The sequence below is a fragment of the Amia ocellicauda genome, chromosome 5 (assembly GCF_036373705.1).
Source record: "Amia ocellicauda isolate fAmiCal2 chromosome 5, fAmiCal2.hap1, whole genome shotgun sequence".
Lineage (NCBI taxonomy): Eukaryota > Metazoa > Chordata > Actinopteri > Amiiformes > Amiidae > Amia > Amia ocellicauda.
Genome location: NC_089854.1, coordinates 13,065,260 through 13,084,515, shown reverse-complemented (window position 1 = coordinate 13,084,515; position 19,256 = coordinate 13,065,260). Strand labels below are relative to the sequence as shown.

General features: G+C 41.0%; 1 protein-coding gene across 2 annotated transcripts; it reads right to left on the bottom strand.

Annotated features, from left to right (window-relative positions):
- Positions 1-1,494: 1,494 nt before the first annotated feature.
- klc3 (kinesin light chain 3) lies at positions 1,495-16,994 on the bottom strand. 2 transcript variants are annotated; one of them, XM_066703893.1, is made up of 14 exons: positions 16,749-16,994; positions 12,371-12,437; positions 11,810-12,047; positions 11,430-11,660; positions 11,264-11,339; positions 8,627-8,852; positions 8,151-8,238; positions 7,533-7,634; positions 6,828-7,001; positions 6,186-6,285; positions 5,381-5,430; positions 5,044-5,174; positions 4,585-4,651; positions 1,495-4,300 (listed from the first exon to the last, which is right to left on the bottom strand). In XM_066703893.1, exons 3-14 carry the CDS (start codon positions 12,026-12,028, stop codon positions 4,214-4,216), a joined length of 1,551 nt encoding a protein of 516 aa, XP_066559990.1. In that variant the 5' UTR covers positions 12,029-12,047; positions 12,371-12,437; positions 16,749-16,994; the 3' UTR covers positions 1,495-4,213. The 2 variants fall into 2 exon arrangements, with proteins under 2 accessions (XP_066559990.1, XP_066559991.1); XM_066703894.1 differs by lacking the exon at positions 12,371-12,437.
- Between the last annotated feature and the right edge of the window lie 2,262 nt (positions 16,995-19,256).

Below are 19,256 nucleotides of genomic sequence, written 5' to 3'. Positions count from 1 at the left end.
GTTTGACAGTTGGGTTGGAAAATATGGGCTAAAAATTTAAGAAAATTTGATGAATTTGAGTACATTTGACTGATTGCCATTTTAATGGAAATGTGCATATATGTCACAGTGCAGCTATATATTAGGCTAACGCTGGCTTGGTTTGCATCGCCTCTTTCAAATAGACATAAATTAAGTGTTATTAATCGTATTCTGTAAAGCATAGGACATGTTATATACACACTGTAGCCTGTATATTTTTCCCCAACACAAATTGATAGTCTGTTAAGCAGTTCATTGCACTGGTGTAGTTTTGTAAACTTTGGTTATCTGTGTTTAAGACTATAACCTGCCTGTCTGCTTTCCTGATAAGATTAAGAGCATAGTCATGATGCCTTTTTGACCACAACCACCAACCATGTGCCCAACCCAGCTCCCTCCACCTTGATTTCATTGAGGGATCAAAGCCCCGCCGCTGTTTCCACTGCAATAGGTTTTCTGGCGGGAAAATCTGGAGCCGCTTAAAAAAGGGGAAGTAACAAATGCAGTGCCCCCTTGCGGTCAGTGGCGCAAAAGGAAAAAGGCAGCCCGATCACTTGGTTTTATGTAGCAATTGCAACAAAGTGAGATTATCCAGCCCAAAATAACTGATCACTACTGACCTGTGGAAACTGCCACAACCAATAAACAAGACCAGTAAAACAAAACATTTTTAACGATTTATTAGATCAACATGGGAAAATCAATAGCATTTTCACAATAACAAATACCACTGTACTTTAACAAAGGTACAACAAGGCTCCAGTTAGAGGATGGGTTTAACGAATTAAGCTGCAAAAAGATGTGCTGAATGAAGGATGCTGATGCTGCAGAACTTCAGGCTACAGAGAGCGGAGACGACCAGCGATCTGACAGACCTGGAACACAAAACACATGAGACTCAGATACCAACTGCATCCATCAAAATAAGTACTGCAGGACTCATCTGGATGGGTGCATTTTAATCAAAGACTAATACAAATGAAAATATGACATTTTTACAACAGAGGATTTTAAAGTGACGAAATGAAAAGCCAAATGTTACACACAAAATAAAGCTGAAGCTGAAATAGGTCTACTTATCACATATTATTAAACTTGGTTTGCCACGGTGCTTCACTCGAGATTAACAGAAGAAGAACACGGACAAAAATAAGAGATTTACCCCAGATAGTACAAAATTAAAGAATTAATTAATAAGAAAATAAAATAGAGCTCCAGACACACAAACCCTTGCATTCGCCCCCATGCTGCAGATGCACCTGATCACCTGTGACTCACCTGTTGGATAGATTTCAAACCTGCACTGTCCGGACTGATTCAAACATGCCTTATTTCCCTGAGATGCCACAAGAGGGAGTCTTTCCCAATCTTAATAATATGAAACAATATAATATACAAACGTATACATACAGTATATATAGTTGCTATAATACCTCTACACCACACCCACTCACTAAACCTTGTACCAGATTTTCAATGTGGAAATTCTGAGTTCTGCATGGGTGCATCTTGTATTTTAACCTATTTCTGCTGTGTGAAAGTGTATTCTGCTTAGCTGTAAAGCCATAGTTATTGTTATACAATGCCTAAGCTAAAAAAATAAAAAAATACCCACAAACACAAACAAAACACACACAGACACACACATATATATATAAACAAAAAAGACCAAACACTTTTGTAACAGCTGTGCTTTATTTTATATATCCATAATACAGTTATCATTTCTGTTCTTCTTATAAATATACATGAGGCATTGAATAAAGGCTTCCAGTAATACAGACAGCACACCGAAAAGGGTACAGCTAGGCAAAGGATGTGTGCTTCACTAGAGCACCACAGCAAAATCATAGGGGATTAGGTTTGGGGTGGGTGCATCTTTGCCTATTGCTAGTGGGCCATAAACTGCCTTGTATAACAGTAAGCAAGACTGCCAGCAGTAATGTGGCAGTGAGTCAGCTCATGGAATGACTTATTTTCATACTGTAACAGATTTTGTAAAAGCCTGCACCCGCACTGAGGTGCAACCAGAATAGTAAACATTGTACGAAAGAACATATTAAATGCCTTGGTCAGGGCTTCCCAAACCTATTCCGTGTTTTAGAATATAAACTGTTATGGTGTCCTCGCTTGGTTTTGATAAAGACTGGAGCACTTTTCCCCTGTACGGGCCTGGAAATGTCAAACTTCAAATCCATGCAGCTCTTGTGAGGAGCTGGAAATATTAAAGGTCCAACTCGGCAAATCGTATCTCTTCAGACAATAAGGATGCAATTGAAATTTGAAACAAGTTTGGAAAGACCTAGACCACAGCACCATGATGGATCCATTAAATCCAAAGCTTTTAATTCAAATTGGACAGAGCTGTCGGTAACTATGCTTCACCATGACTTCATTTGTCAGTCTCTGATGGGGTTTGCATTGCCGCAGCAATCTGAAGGCTCAATTTGAACCGCAATCCTTCTCTACTTGCCTTAACCTGTAATCCGTGTTGATACGTGACATCTGAAGCGTGAATTATTTTTTAAGCAGGATCATATACACTTCTGTATTCAGAAAAAGAGATGCTGTTAAAACTACAGATCAGAAAATGAGTCTCTGCACTGTAGCAGTCAGTCAGTGGAGCATCTTTTCCTTTGAAGAAAACAAATCCACTTGAATCAGCCTGATTTGTCAGAGTCTGTCTTCAATATTGGTCAGCGTGAGATATGCTATATGCAAGGAAAGTAGATCTAGTGGGAATAAATGGTAGAAGTGGGTGATCCATACTCGCATCACAGTATAAACAGAACTTGCTGCAGCCAGATTACATCAGCATCTACACTGTCTGCTTCAAGGCTCTGAAATAGAATCTGTTCCCTGCCTTATAAAAGGAAAGCAAAGGATGTGCAAATAAATACATACATAAAGGTCTGAAATGATAACAAAAGGTACAAATAAGTCAATATCTGTATGAAGCAGATGCACAGTCTGACTGATGGTGGTAATGTGGTATTGTTATCACTTCATTTCTTACACGTTTCCCTAACAAACCTCTTTCCTGGGTCTCTGTGTGATTCTCTGCATTTATTTGTGTTTCCCTCCTGATTTAATCATTTGTCATGGGAACTAACTGAACATGTCAAAACTGAAAAGAAGGTTGGCCACAGCTAACAGGAAGTGAATGGGGGAAGCCAATATCTGTTACACATCAGGATTTTCAATTGAAATCAGACGTATAAACTTCCTTACTTGACATCCTCTTTTTGAGGGATATTTTTTTCTCTGGTATTTTTTACTGTAACTCTTCAGTTCCCCCCATTTCACTGTCTGCCCACCATTTTTTTTGTAGAATGAAAAATAATATTTTTCTGTAACAGTATCAGAGACATTAACTGTGATATATTTTTGCAGAGAATGATAGCAAGAGACTCAGGCAGATTATATAATATGATAGTCAAAAAGTAAAAACACTGAACATTACATTATGAAAAATGTGATTTTACCATTTTATAACAACTATTTTGATAGACTTGTATGTGTTTCACATAGGAAATACAGATGTCTGACACAAAAAAAAGATAAAACAATGTAACACTATTTAAAATAAATAAGGTTAAAACCATTTAAAACCAAAGATGACAGTTTTTCTTTTTGTTTCACGTTTCTTGCACAATTTCTTAGAAACTTTGGTTAAAGGTATATCTTAGGGATTGGTGAACTAGGTATCTTAAGTTTGTGTTTTGAGTTTGTTCTCTCTTGCTGAACCAGTCTAATGGAGAGAAAAAAAACATCCTGAGAAAGCAGATTGGACAGAAGTGGGCCAGGCAAGTCTACTCCAATTTGGCTGACTTTGAATTCCTACACTTGAGGTTTCAAAATGTGAGCTATAAGACTATATATAAACAGTATTTCTTATTAATATATGAGGATGGAAGTGCAAGTCACACACCTCACACTTAATGGCCAAGAGTGGCTTGTTGCCTGTAACATCAGCCACTATGGATCCAACCAGTCCTTGTGGAGCTTTGCTGGTGCTGGGCTGGTGTCCACTGCCATCCCTCCTGTAACAATCAGGGATTTTGGGATGGGTAGATCCAGTGAGACACAGAGAGACAAACAGACTGACCAACTTACACAGAGACTGACACCTGAGCAGTGGGGGCCTGTGGGGTGTTGGGGGGTTGCATAGGGGTTGACATAGTGAACTTTGTTAGCTGGTTCCAGTGAGGGACCCCCGGCGAGCCAGACTTTGGGTACTAGAGCTAAGACCTCGAGATTCTGTGAGACTGTTGGGATTCTACAAAGAGAGAGAGAGAGAGAGAGAGAGAGAGAGAGAGAGTGACAAATTTCATTTTTTTAAATTATTAATTAGTTGCCTGCAGAAGCCAATTTGTTTCCTGGCAATCTAGCACTCTGAACCACAAACAAGTGTATATGTAACACTAACCAAGCATGATGTACATTCCCAGTTTGAAATGTGATGCAATGGCATCACACCGTGCATAGTTTTGTAGAAGCATTATTGCCCTGTTTATGGGAGAGCTCGGAGGTAAGGGAAAAGGGTTTAGAGTTTTGCGTTACCTGAGCAGTCTCTTGAGACTCCCTTGCGCCCACATTGAGCACGTTGAGAGAATTGGCTCTTTTCATCCTGCCAAGAGGGAGAGAGAGATTGTCTTATAGCAAAACTAACATTATGCCATAAGCTTTTTCACAATACTAGAAATATATCTTTAAATCACAGCCGGCTGCTTAAGCACAGGAAATGTTAGCCAGAACACTGATGCAGAAAGCCTAGCTTTATAGGATGTGGGAGAGGGGTGCGCATGTTTGTGGTGTGCTCCCTTTTGTGCTTGGAGTTGTGCCCTGTGGTTGTTTCATGTCTGCTCCATTTAAGTAACAAAGCAGGGTTCTGTACATGGGGTTTGCAGTATGTTTCCTCTGAGGGGTTACCTTGATTACTCAACAACCCCTCCACCTCTACCACCACCACACCACTGCCACTATCCCCACCCCGGGCAGTGCTAGCTAGCTCTGACATACCCTGGATTTCGTGGGGTGCTGTCCTGTGCCCCGACCCCTTTCAGTTTCCGGACGAGCTTTTCGCTGCTTCTACGAATGGACTCACGAAGCTTAGTGAAAGACCCACTGCGTTTCAGACCGCCCAGGCCGTCCTGATGACAGAGAGAGAAAGAGAGGATCTTGAAGAATGAGTCATTCTGTTTTGGGCTTTGCTTCACTTCACACACACTCACACACACACAAATCTGTCAAACTGCAGGGGGGAAACAAAATGGAAATAAGTGTTACAGTTACACTTTTTTCTTTTTTTATGTATTTCTACACCCAGAGATTAAAGGCAGCCCTCAAGTATCCTGACCTGTCTGGAGCTCCCTTCTTCCGTGTGGATCCAGATGGGTCTGCTGTCCCCTGAGAGAGAGATGAGGAGAGCCAAGGGAGAGAGGGACAGAGTAAGAAAAGAGAACGTAAGATGGTGTACAGCCTTTACTTCTCCATCCCTAGCCGAGGAATCTGCACAGCCTTCTATTGCCTAGTAGTTTGATCCACTTCAGGTTTCACCAGTGGCCAGGATGAAACAAACATTGGGATCTTAATGTTAAACTGAAATAAGATTATCTGCTTTATAAGCTCAGAAAAGCAATATACACTAACCATACTTCAAGATACTTAATTGCATCTCTATTGGATTCAATTAATAATTTATATATGTATATGAAAAAAAGAAAAAAGACATTGTGATTGCTGGTGTGTTCATTACAAAAAAGGTGACAGTTTATGATTTCTATTAATGGCAGTGGGAGGCATTACTGACCTGATGGTGAGGAATAATGCATGTTTATTTCAGTCATTTTGTACAAAGGATGCATTTCAGTTTCAATCCTTTATTTGGGCCACAGCCTTGCGTGCATTGTATCATCCATACAACACGTGGTTTGAATACCAGCTCAACAGAAGACCAGACTCCCAAATACAGACCTACTTCTGTACTGGGGTTATGCAGTCATGTGATCTGTATGTCACGGTCACTGGTTTGCATTTACCAGGGCTTCCCTGGAGTTTATAATGCTAATCAGATTTTGTGTGCCTCTCAGTGTCACAAAGTGATTGTAAGCAATATAATAGGGGTGGGTGTTTAGTTTAATTTGGATTTTTTTTTAATTTACCCTCCACTGATCCAAACTCCTTCTCATGCGCTCTGGTCAGGATCTCCTTGTAAAGAGCTTCAGCCTGACGGTATTTTCCCTGCTTCAGGTAACAGGAGGCCTGCAACATAGTGGAAAGACACACACAGACGTCCCGGTGTCCCCGAGTCACTGATCATTGACTCCCAAGGCATCCAGCCACAAAGCACAGGAATAGAAATACTATAGATTCACTACAAACTCCACAGTTTGTCAAAGTACATATTAAAATGTACAATCAACATAGAAGGCTGTCTGTATGAACAGCTGATATACTTCACTGAGGTGTTTTACAGTAGCGCTCATTACGGTTTTATCTGCAGTCGATTTGAGATAAACCACTTCTTTTTTGGAACAGTTGTTTTTGTTTTTATGTGCTACAGCATCTGGACAGGAAGGAGGAATACTAAAAAGAACAACCAGAAAATTAAGTAAATTATATAAAACTAGAGGACTAAAGGGCTTTCACTTATAAGTAAATATCACTTTTGTGATGTCCAACTTTTCACACGACACTAACAATTAGTACATTTCCAATACTGATACTGTTTTCGAATTACAGTAGCATACTCCAGATCTGTGAAACATTCTGGCCCCCCGTGACCCTTGACCCCGGGGACATACCAGGTTGTTCTTGGTCTTGGCTACATTGGCATCATCAGGCCCCAGCCGGCTCTGGTAGATGTGCAACGCTCTCTCGTAGTACTGCTCCACCTCCTGGTACTTGCCTTGGTTTTGACAGAGCAGTGCCAGGTTGTTTAGCTGCTTGGCCACATCAGGGTGGTCGGTGCCCAGGACCTGGAGAGAGCAGTTACTTGTCAAGCACTACAAAGTTAGCTGTAGTGACAATGTTTGCCTTTGGTTTTCAATTAATTTAGAGAGGCAACAGCTGTATTAGTTTGGTACAATACAAAACATTTAAGTTTTGCTTGGCGATTGCCAGTTCACTCTATGTGAGTTTAGCGGTATTCACACAGAAATGCATCAATAGCACACACCCTTGTAGTGTCACATGGGGATTACATTGAGTAACATCAGAGATTAATTACACCATCAGCCCACTTCCTGCCTTGAAATACTAGTCATCAACTAATCTAATGAGAATGTCAAGAAAATGACTGGTTTTCACAATAACTAACAGGGTTAAGAGATTGGTTTGAGAACAGCACAGAGAGGATGATGGGTAGGTGGAGAACTACAGCTGAATGTGGAAGGAGAGCATTTGTCTTGTGAAAATTCGGTAGACAGGGTCGGTGCTTTTTTTAAATATGCAAGGTTTTAAAGACAGACACCCCTATTATGAGCAGAGAGCAAAGTAGTGGTCCTCACCTTCTCTCTGATCTCCAGAGCTCTCTTACACAGCGGCTCTGCTTCCTTGTACTTCCCCCTCTTCCCGTACAGTACGGCCAGGTTATTAAGTGTGGCTGCCACCTGAAAAAACACACACAAACTTCAGAGCAACACTATGCCCCAGGCAGGCCTCCAAGGCACTTTACAAGGTACAATTAAACAATGACTAAAGGACTAAAAATTGGAGGGTGTTCCTTTACACAAAGAGTCAGTGGATCCTGGAACAACAAGTGAACCCCAATGCCTACCAAATAAAACCTATAGATGTAAGTGTTTTACAGGTAGTGCACACAGATTAACAGATTCTAGTCCAATTCAGTTCAGTCCGATCTTTGGCTGTGGTAAAACTGTTCGTCTCCCTCGTGTGATGCGCTCCAGCCCAGCCAACAAATACTAACTAATGCTGGCACCTGCCCAACCTCATCTTCAGTGTTGTGTGGGGATCATATAATCTGCTTGTCCAAGCTGGTCATTTTCAGCATGTAATATAAGGAGGAAGGATGCACTGAACTTTGAGTTCGAGTTTGTGTTTTACAGCCCTGTTTCTGCTCGCAGAGGACTCGTAGGTTGGTAGCTAGAAATGGAGGCAATACTGACCGCAGGGTGATCCATTCCCAGTGTCTTCTCCCGAATAGCCAGAGCGTCATTCAGTAGGTTGGCGGCTTCTTTGTACTTGTTTTGGTCCCTGCAAAGAGAGAGACACGAGTATGGGCCAGGGGGAGGACTGACTGATCACACACTCCCCTTGTCCATTACAAATTGTGTGTTATCAGTTCCCCATTCCAATATCAATATCCCCCCAAAAAAGAAAGAAAAGAACTTAAAAATGGGGATCAGAACTGTTTTTTTCACAGGATGGATTCAACAGGAAACAATAATATTCTCCATAAACCAAACCTCATACCTGGTCTTTCACTCTACAATTATCTGCCATTTCCCTTCCCTCTCACTCATCCACCCCTCCCCCCTTCCCTAGAACCATTACTGAATCCACTAGCTTCTATCCCCTTGACACCCTTTATCCACCCATTCCCTCACCCCAGCCTCCTCATATCCACTCCCTCTCTCTTCACCTGTACACTAGAGCCAGGATGTTGAGCATGGTGGCCACGTCAGGGTGGCTGTGCCCAGAGGATTTCTCCAGGTCCTCCAGCGCTTGCTTGCAGAGGGGGACGGCCACCTCATAGCGGCCCTGAGAGGCGTACTGGATCACCAGGTTGTGGAGGGTGCGCAGGCGAGCGGGGATCTCGTAGCCCCCCTGCTGGGCTGCTGCTGCTGCACTGCTGTGCTGCTGAGACACTGGAAGTGGAGGGGTAACTCATAATCACAGTTGTGGTTGTTTATGGTGTCATGTATTCAATTCAGTTCAATTCAGTGTTATTTATAAAGCACTTTAAAGACTACAAAGTCATACCAACGTGTTGTACAATTAAAAACATAAATCAAACATACTAAAATAAACCTAAATAATAAACCTAATAAACATAGTAAAAACACAGTACAGCAGACATACTGAAATACTCCTATTGTGTCCGATGATCTAATCCACTGTGGCAAAGCATTCCACAGTTTCGATGCCGCTGCAGCAAATACACGATCACCCTTACCCTTAAAACGTGTCCGTGGAATATTAAGCATCAATTGCTTATTAGATATAAGAAGTCTCACGGTATGAGTGTGAGTATGTGATAATCATTTCCGATATATAATCTGGGGCTATACCATGTAATGCTTTAAACACATATATCAAAACATTGTACGCTTTGCTTAATGGGCAGCCAGTAAAGAGAGGCTAAGATCAGAGTAATATGATCCCTCTTTCTGGTATTAGTTAGCAGCCTTGCTGCAGTGTTTTGTACCAACTGCAGTCGTGACAAAGAGGACTGACAGACCCCCAGATACAGTGCATTACAATAATCCAATCGCGAGGACACAAAAGCATGAATAACTTTTTCAAGGTCCTTAAAAACTAGGACTGATTTCAATTTGGCAATGTTCCTAATCTGAAAAAAACTATTCTTCACCACAGAGTTGATTTGCCTATCAAATTTAAAATCAGAATCAACAATAAAACCCAGATTTCTCAATTGGTTCCTCACATAAAATAAGGGCCCAAAACTATCTTTATATGTTTCAGCACAGCCACTACCGCCAAAAAATATAATTTCAGGTTTTTTATTATTAAGCTGGAGAAAATTGCTACTCATCCAGCATTTAACATCATCTAGACATTCCAACAGAGATTTAATTGACATATTATCTCCTGACTTAAGCGGTACATTTGCATATCATCCACATAAAAGTGATATGAAATGCCATGCTTTCTGAAGATTGTACATGATACCACTCAGAGCAAAGAAAACAAAAGCGGTCCTAAGACCGAACCTTGTGGGACCCCATAAAACCTGGGCAGAAGACGAAAATAGATTTCCCACCTTAACTGAAAATGTCCTATGCTGCAAATAATACATTTTAGCACTTTCCCTTGAATACCGCCACCTTGTCTAATGAGCTCGATCGAATGCAGCACTAAGGTCTAATAGAACTAAGCCCATGCTATTTCCAGAATCAAGACCTAAAAAAATATAATTTAAAACCCTAATAAGGGCTGATTCTGTGCTGTGATGTGCTCTAAAACCTGACTGAAATTTGTCCATTACTTTATTCTGCAATAAAAACTTATTTAACTGCTTAAAAACTATCCCTTCCAAAATTTTAGATAAGAACTGCAACTGCGAAATAGGCCGAAAGTTATTTAAATCCAAGGGATCTAAATTTGACTTTTTAAGCAGGGGCTTAACAACCGCATGCTTAAAACTTAATGGTACATCACCATTCATAAGACTACAGTTTATGATTGATTGTATACTTGGGCCAATAGTACCCATCAACTCAATAAACATTTTGGGAGGGATCACATCTCTTGAAGAAGAAGTGACTTTCAACACACCCACAACATCTACAATGCAGGACAGTGAGGCCGGTTCGAACTCCTCAAAAGTCCCAGCTACAGTTGGCATACAGATCGTATTCCAATAATCTTAGCTGTAAAAAAGTGAAGAAACTTTTCACAAGTCTCTATTGATGGTTGGAGCCCAGCTGTGTCGATTGGTTTTAAAACATAATTAATGGTGTTAAATAACACGCGAGGGTTATGAGAATTTTGTGTAACAATATTTGAAAAATAGTTGGCTCTAGCTAATTTCACCGATTCTTGGTACTTGGATAAACAATCTTTAAAAATCTCATAGGATACCTGCAATTTATCCTCTCCATTTTCGTTATGCCCTTCTACACTCATGTCTCACCGATCGTGTATTTTCATTCAACCAAGGTTGAAATCTAGCTTTACATTTTCTTAATTTGAATGGTGCAATGCGATCCAGTATGTCAGTGCAGACAGAATCAAACACAGCACATATGTGCTCAAAGGCACCACCCACATGGGAAGGAAAAGATGGAAGTGTAAGAGCCAGGGGTGGACTTATTCCTACTCTCTTTTCAGAATTCAATTATTTTCAATTCTTCAGGACACAGTAGGCTATTTCTTATAGCAATCAGCTCAGCCATTTGAATGCTTTAAAGATGACTGTTGGGCTTAACAGTTCGCCACATAGAGGATCCTTTGTAGGTTCAGCTTGGGCTTGATTGGCTCGCATTCTGCCACAGGACAAAAACCAAGAGAGAAAAGAAAGCGGCAGAGAACTTACTCTGGGATTGCTCCTCTTCATCTGCGGGGAAGAGGTCATCAAGGGAGTCTTTGGCGGAGGTGGTTTCTTTTTCATCCTGTAGGAGGCGACAGACAGAACAGTCATTTGTCTTGTTTATGTACTGAGGTCAGTACTAGTGGTCCCAAGGTCATGTTCAGTGATGTACCAGTGGGGGCTCCTCCTGGTCATACTTCTTGATGCTGCTCATGAACTGGAGGTGTCTGTTCTGCTCCTCCAGGGTCACCAGCTCCTGTTCCCTCTCCTGCAGCTTCTGCTGGGTGCCTGCCAGCTCATCCCTCAGCCACTGGTTCTCCTGGCACAGCCGCCTCACCTGCGCACGCAGCTTCTGCTTCTCTGCCTCCAGGGAGCTCAGGTGTGTGGACAGAGCCATCATCACCTGGTGGGAGACAAAGGAACAGAGAGAAGGAGCAGATAAGAACAGGAGGAAGGGTAGGGAGGAAGGCCTACTTCTTCCATGTTTCTTTTAAGATCCGTGGATGTCTGCTTCCCCTTCCAAACAGTCACTGGTCGTACTCCCTGCTTTACCTGCGCCTCCCCCAGGCCCAGCTCGATCCTCTCCAGCGACTCCCGGATGATCCCGCTCTTCTCCTGCTCTAGCCCCCTGCTCTCCCCGGCTGGGTGGCTCCCCAGTGCCCCCTGTAGGCTCTCCAGGAGAGTGTGGTTCTCCCCGCGCAGCGCCTCAAGCCCAGCGATCACCTGCCGTGTGCTGCACAGGATGTCCTCCCCGCTCACTGACGACGACATGGCTCCCCCTGCTGGCGACCTGAGATGTCAACCCAGGGAGAAGGAAGGAGAGAGAGAGAGAGAGAGAGAGAAATAGAAATGGAAATAGATCAGGCATCCCTTCATTGCACAGCAGACTGATCCATTGGAATCTATACATTCCTGTAGCTGCTTAATACATTGAAGTTAATATGCTAGTTAGGATGAAAGCTGCTAATCTAACTTCAGTTGTGCAGTGATATTCAGGTGATTTGTGCATGCCTTTCCTTTTTCCTCCCAATAAAGTAGTGATGTCAGGACAAGATTCCCTCTGTGTCCCGGTCCAAAGACTGAGAAAAGTTTCCTTAGTCTCGCCAATCTTACCTCAGGTTAATGTGACACTATCTCCTCTTTCACTGTCCCTCAGGCCAACACTTATATAATTCTCCACCTGATAATACAGACACAAAACCAGATGTGGTACTTAAGTACGACAGTGAGTAGACATCAGCAAACAGACACACCACACTTAAACACAACTGGAAAATGGGACATTTGAAGGGTTACTCAATACTGCTGGAATAACAGCTATTAGAATTTATATCCAAACAGATTATGTAAATTTTGGAGAATTATGAAGAATTATATTGAACAATTGAAAGAGGCACACCTGAACTAACTCCCCAGCCACCCTGTGCACCACTTTCATGACGATCCATGCAGTCAAACACTGCAAGACAAGTGGCTAAGGCAAGTATTATCAGAACTCCAAATAATGTTACAGTTGTAAGACTAATAAGTATCAAGCTTAGCTACACTGTTGACAGGAAAATGTATACGTGTACCCTATATCACAGACATGCGAGTTCCATTCTGTTTCTCTTGTCTGTTCGTCGTAAAGCAGGGTATACATGCCTCGGAAATGATTGCTCATATCATTATATATGTAATGCAAGTGCAAATTTGCTTTTCCAATTCGTATTGGTCTTGTGCACAGTGCTACCACCTATTTTCAGGAAACAGTTCTTGTACTACGGAAGATAGAACTTGATGTACAGATATTTGTTTCCTGTCCATGGCTTGAATTCTTCGCACAAAAATATATGAGGCCAAGGATTCTTGTATTGTTTATTTTCTCCAGATCAGTATTGTTTTTCTGTTTGTCAATAATAATACTATAATTGTAATTTGAATATTTACTGCTTGGAATGTTTTTTTTGTTATTGAATTCGAACTATCCCATTTCACATGTCCTTTAAATCAATTGTGAAAAAAATACCTAAAACAAATCTTCCAGGGATCTGGCCTCCATGGACTTGTGATACCTACCTCTGCTATACACAATTGTGGAAAGAAATCAGTAGTTTATTTCCAAATTCACAAGAGGGAGCCATTCTTTGTGTAATTAGCACATCCTTGTGAATACAGGAGAATGTATCAATCCATATTTCCCCCCGATTCTAGCCTATCTGATCACAAGAAAAGAGAAGACTCAGCAGGGCAGGTAAATAACTGGACACCAAGGATGCCATAAAGACCTACAAGACAGTTAAGAACTGCAGGGATATTTTAGTGGCATGTGTCTGCTAAGAAATTGATTAATAATGTTTGCACCATTGAGCCTTTATTATGGGTCACTGTTTGAAGAGGGGAGGTATTCTGAGGGTTCCTGGGCCTTGGGAGTAAGTGAAAAGTGATTAAAGTAAAGTTAAGTATAGTAAAGTACATTAACCCAAATATAGACATTTGCCAGTGATGTAGAGCCTTTTTGTGCATTTTGTGCAAGCACTGAATAAAACTGCAGGCTCAGCTAAAAATACTAAAATAGCTGCCCATTTACATTGCAAATAAATGGAAAATATGCCCCTTGGCTTCCTGTGGCACACTTACATCTACATCTGAGAACATGGGCATTCTCATTTCAATCAACCCCATAGATTATTTTATTTTTTATATATAAACCCAAAGGAATCTCCTCAGCTTTGTATCTTTCCATTCCATATCTCCAAGAAGGATGCTGCAGGCTCCTGCCCTTTGATAAATACAATTTTTAAATGTTAAGGCCTAATATTAGACACAATCATGGGGACATGAATGCTAATAATAATAATAATAATAATAATAATTAAAAAATGACTTGGAATGAAAGAAGCCTACTTCAAGGAAATCAGGAGGAACATGATGTGCCGTCTCTTGTGCTTGTTTGAAGTGCATGGATATGAAGGATTGGATAGGCTATGTCCTGTATGTGGATGTGAATTTACATATGAAAGACAAGTGAGGCTCCACAGTCCTTGCGCAGTAGGACAGTACGACAAACATTTCAAGCGGTGCAGCTTTTAACTGATATAAATCAAACACAACGGCAAGTTAACATCAGCCATTAGCACCCAGACATGCAAAAAGCTTCAGATTATTCAGCACTCCTTCACACAGAGTAAATAGGAATATGCATAGGGTGGTCAGGAGAAGTGATCAATATAGTCAAGTCTCAGATTGGTTTTGGACGGCTGAACATGGAATGGCACTTCTAAGGTACCACCGAAACCCATGCATCCAAACTATATTGAGCAGGGGTCTAAAACTCAATTCCTGGAGGGCCGAGTGTATGCTGGTTTCCGTTCCAACCGAGTCCTCAATTACTTAATTTTTCTAATTACTTAGTTTGATATATTTAAACAATATATTGCAAGGTATTTGACAGATGATATGATAAGGTACAGTATCTTATAAAATATCCTGGGCCTGGATAGGGGTTTAAATGTATGTAGCTAATTAAACAATTAGACCAATTAAGTAATTGAGGACTCGGTTGGAACAAAAACCAGCATACACACAGCCCTCCATGGACTGAATTTGAGACCCCTGATCTTGAGTGTATATTGTACAAGGTAAGCAGATGGCTTGTCATCGCTTGTTATGACCACGCATCAAAGAAAAAAAGCCTACAACATAGTATATAATACCCCAGTATGGGGTATTTAGGTCATCGAATGGTCCTAATTGTAATCAAATTAGAGATCAATAGGATGAAGGTAACAACTTCCCAGTTTCCACAGGTGCTGATGATTCAGAGGGATTTACAAAACCAAGACTAGAATTGTTCAGCCCTGCACTATATTAAGTTGTGCTGGGGATTTTATCAGAGGTCACGTGACATGAAGAGATTGGGGTAGCTGATCTTAATGAGTCACAGGGCTGGAGAGTTATCTCCCAGGCGGCTCTGATTGGCTGACTGACAAGCATGAGAATGTAGATGCATTCCACACTCTAGTTGCATGGTCAATCAGTCATCAGGCGCCATGACAGGAGACCTGCAGACTTAATAAAGACTGAGTCGAGGGGGTGGGGTGTGGTTTAATTTTGGTTAGGTGGCTTTGTGGTTAGTTTAGCAAGCAGAGGGTTTGTGGTCCGTGGTTAATCAGGCATGTGACAGAAGACCATCCTCTAAGTTGCATTATGTGGGGTGGGGAATACAGAATACTTTGAAGACGTGTGGCTAAACCATTCCAAAAGGAAAAGCGTCCCACAGGCTGACCATTAACAGAAACAAACCCTAATGACAACCTAGATGTACTGCTTTCTAAAATGCTAAACTGCACATTTAATTTGGATTTTCAAGTGAGTGTGCAGGGATGAAGTTGGGAGGGGTGATTAGAGATGGCAGATGAGAAAGTGGGTTACTGAAAAACTGCTTCTGAACCAACAGCCTTGCACTTGACAGTGGTATCAGGTGCCAAGTCAAGTGCAGTGACAATGCAGTCACAGTATTGAAGCGATAATACCCTCCCAGCCTTTTGTAAGCTGCCCTGCAATGGGTGTGGTGCTGTACACCCCTTGGCAAACTTCTCTTTTTAAAATGCGGTACCTAAACCAGTTACAATTAACACTAACTATTCTCTCTGAGCTCAACTTAAACAGAGGTTGAACTGTTAGCAGACTTGTTTCTACAGTCTGCCAAGCTACAGGTATTGCTCAGACTCACTTTTTTGCTTCTGTTTTTTTATTATATAAATGAACTGGTTTCCCCACTTGTGAAATGAAACCATCACAAGATAAAACAAACAAAAACCTGGTAAACCTTGAAACTGATTAGCTTTCCCCTTACATATAGTAGAAACTTCCTACTGAACTGTTACAAAACTTGTTTTATTAAAATTAAAGATATGCAGGCTGTACAAAGATATATGTATGTACTAGCACTGCCTTACTTGGTTTTTTAATTAATATTTACATTATCAAAGTTTTAAACTGACTGTGCATGGGAATTATAATTCGTTAGTGAGTGCATTACTTTGTATTTAATACTTTAGATTATTATATTTGTACTCTATGTTGCGGGTGTTCCACTTATAAGTGTTCATATGAATAACTATAAGAGAGAGTGTTTGTGAATAACATTTTTTTTGTGGCCAGGCTGTACATAAACAAAGTTTGCTAAATAAACAAACAAAGCATAACAATTAATAATCAAATCACGATATCGCCTTCATCTGAATCAAAATGACGAAACCATGAAATTACGACCATTATTGAGCATGACCATCATTCTCCTGGCTGCCTACCATCCACAAACACAAAAATACACACAATAGAAAAGCAGACGTGATTAATGTTATCCCGTTACATACGAAAATGCAGGAATTGGACCAACAAAAGACAATAACGCCACGGTCTCAGGGGGACGAACCGCGACTTCATTTCGCGCAGGTCTGCACGGACCCCCAGCCGGCGGCCGCCTCCGCTCAGCCGCGATATTTACCTGCTCTTATTGCCGGCGCGGCGGATCCAGGGAGCTCGAAATGCTTATTCGCACAGGACTGTACAACACCGGGTCGGGAAGCGATGATTTGCACAGAAACTCCCATACAATAATTATAAAAGGGTAATAAAACCATAAACGTCAAAGGTGCAAGACGGCCGGCAGCGCGATGACAGCTGTTATCGTTAGCAGAATAATTTCGGCCGTCATTCACCTGTTCATTTCGCGGCTCAGACTGTCTGTATTATTCCGCCAAGCTTACCTGTCACGGACATACCCACGATGCACAGCGGCCGCCGGGGACGCCATCTTGGTAGAGGACACCATCTGTTACTGTATGGAGAAGGGGGGTGTTTTTTAAAATCTATAGGCTGTTTGGTGACTCGGAGCTCTTATATTTGAAAATTCGCATAATCTTCTTCTACATACCAGTGCCTCCAAGTCTGGGAAAAATAACGTTTTTTTTTCTTTTCGCATGGTAAGCGCCATCTTAGTGATGGACGGTTCTCACCATGCTTCTAGCCCCCGGTAAACGTACTAGGCGACATATTGGTGAAGGAGATCGACGTGTTATTCTTAATTAGAATATGAAACGCAAATAGTACGGTAGGGTGGCGATACAAAAATATATTGCAAAATCATTATAATATGACATGGGCATTGTACACTACTAATAAACATCAGATTGCCCCAGGTAGTCCGATCGCACGCCGTGGAAAAGGGAAGGACCCAAATCTGCTTTATTGCAGAGGGCTAGTCTCCAGGCGTGCTGGTGCGCCGATCCGACTTAACGGGCTAGTGACGTTTCCTGGGTCCGATTGGCCTGGCGGAGAATATAGTTGCTGTCAGTACAATGACTACCTGCCAATGACAAAGCCTTAGCAAGTGACCGAAACCACCAACCCTTCTCCACCGCGGGCGTGGGAAAAAAAAAAATAATGCTCATAAGGGAGGATTAGAACAACGCGGTTATTCTTATTCTGCTATGATTTTCATTTTTCTTATCAATTCGTTCATGCATGCAGTTAATTTTGTTTTTTATACATTTGCAAATATCTGCTGTTATAGATGCGACACCGCGATAAAACAACGGCGTTAAAACATATGCTTGTGTTTTAGCAAGACATTCACATCCCTATCTGATAACTCGTCGTTTTGCGTCAGGAACGTCTATTTTTGTTTTGTGTCTATTGCATAAACTTCTAAAAAGGCATAGAAATACTGTAACAATTATTATTACTGGGACAATTATGCTATTAATAGAGAGGTTGTAATTGAAATTTTTTATTAAAAAAGCAAATTATTCCTAATAATATTATACACTTTAATTTGTAACATTTATCCGAGATAGTATTAAATTGATTACACTGATAGTGTTTCACATACATTGTCTCTCTTCAGTTGATATGCGTTTAATTTCCCAGACAATGGAAGTAAATCGTATTGACCACTAGGGTGCGCCAGTTCACATTCAAAGTACATAATTCGTGTTATAGCGCGTGTTTATTAATGCCAGTACGGACATATAGACAGGAATGTCTGATTTAGTATTTTCTATCTTCCACTTCAAAAAGAGAAACTTCTGTTTTAGCTGCAACTGCAGTCAAGACACAAGATTGAGTGTCTGTTAAGGCATAACTGCTTTGTACGGATTAATCACACACTGACATAATACAATGGTCGTTATTATACCCTACTCTCTCCTTCTCAAACAATTAGACAGCGATAAGAGATAGCGAGAAGAATACACAATCGATAAGACCTGATTTAATGTTGCGATCTCTGAAAATAGCTTTTACATGTATATATGTGATAGTGTTGTTATATATGGTATTATTATTATTATTATTATTATTATTATTATTATTATTATTATTATTATTATTAAATAATCCACAAATACCCTGTACACATTGTTTTGCACGTTGGACAGAATTAATTAACCTTTTCTTTTTTCTTTGGTGCATGCATGACACATTGCTTTAGTCGCAGTGGGTGAACAACTACAATTACAATTAACAACTACTAAAAAAAAGTATCATTAAAGTAATTGCTAGTTTCTACGCATCTAATTAATTCATACAGTGGTGCTCTGCCTCCTGGCTGGAGCTCTCCCAAGCCCCCCCCCCCCAATAGCAGCTGCGTTTCGGGGAGTGTGGGTCGAGAACTCCGGGGCTTTGCAAAGGCGATCAAGGTCAGCTCTGCGATGCGTAATTGCGCCTTGAGAATGTCTCAAGATTTTTATTCTACATCCACAGCCGCCACTTTAAGACAGGACTTAAATATGAGATCATTAGAGATCTATATACTCTTAAAGCTTTCTTTCTTTCTTTCTTTTTCTATAAGACAGGTATTTTCTAATTGGCATGCTTTCAGTACAGTACAGTTGCTTCTGAAGGAATAGTAATGTAACTGTCCTGATTCAGATTCTCAGACAACAAAGAAACGTTCAGAGAACGTTTGAACGGGAAGGAGAATTGAAACTGCAGGCTACAAGCAGCATGAAAA

What these genes read in the sequence shown, in the direction of transcription:
- klc3 (XM_066703893.1), bottom strand. Translation starts at nt 12,028, where the DNA reads ATGTCGTCGTCAGTGAGCGGGGAGGACATCCTGTGCAGCACACGGCAG. An exon ending in TGAAGAGGAGCAATCCCAGA is followed by an intron (nt 8,853 to 11,263) that starts GTAAGTTCTCTG and finishes CTCCACTTCCAG; the next exon opens with TGTCTCAGCAGCACAGCAGT. An exon ending in AGCACCCCACGAAATCCAGG is followed by an intron (nt 4,652 to 5,043) that starts GTATGTCAGAGC and finishes CCCTCTTGGCAG; the next exon opens with GATGAAAAGAGCCAATTCTC.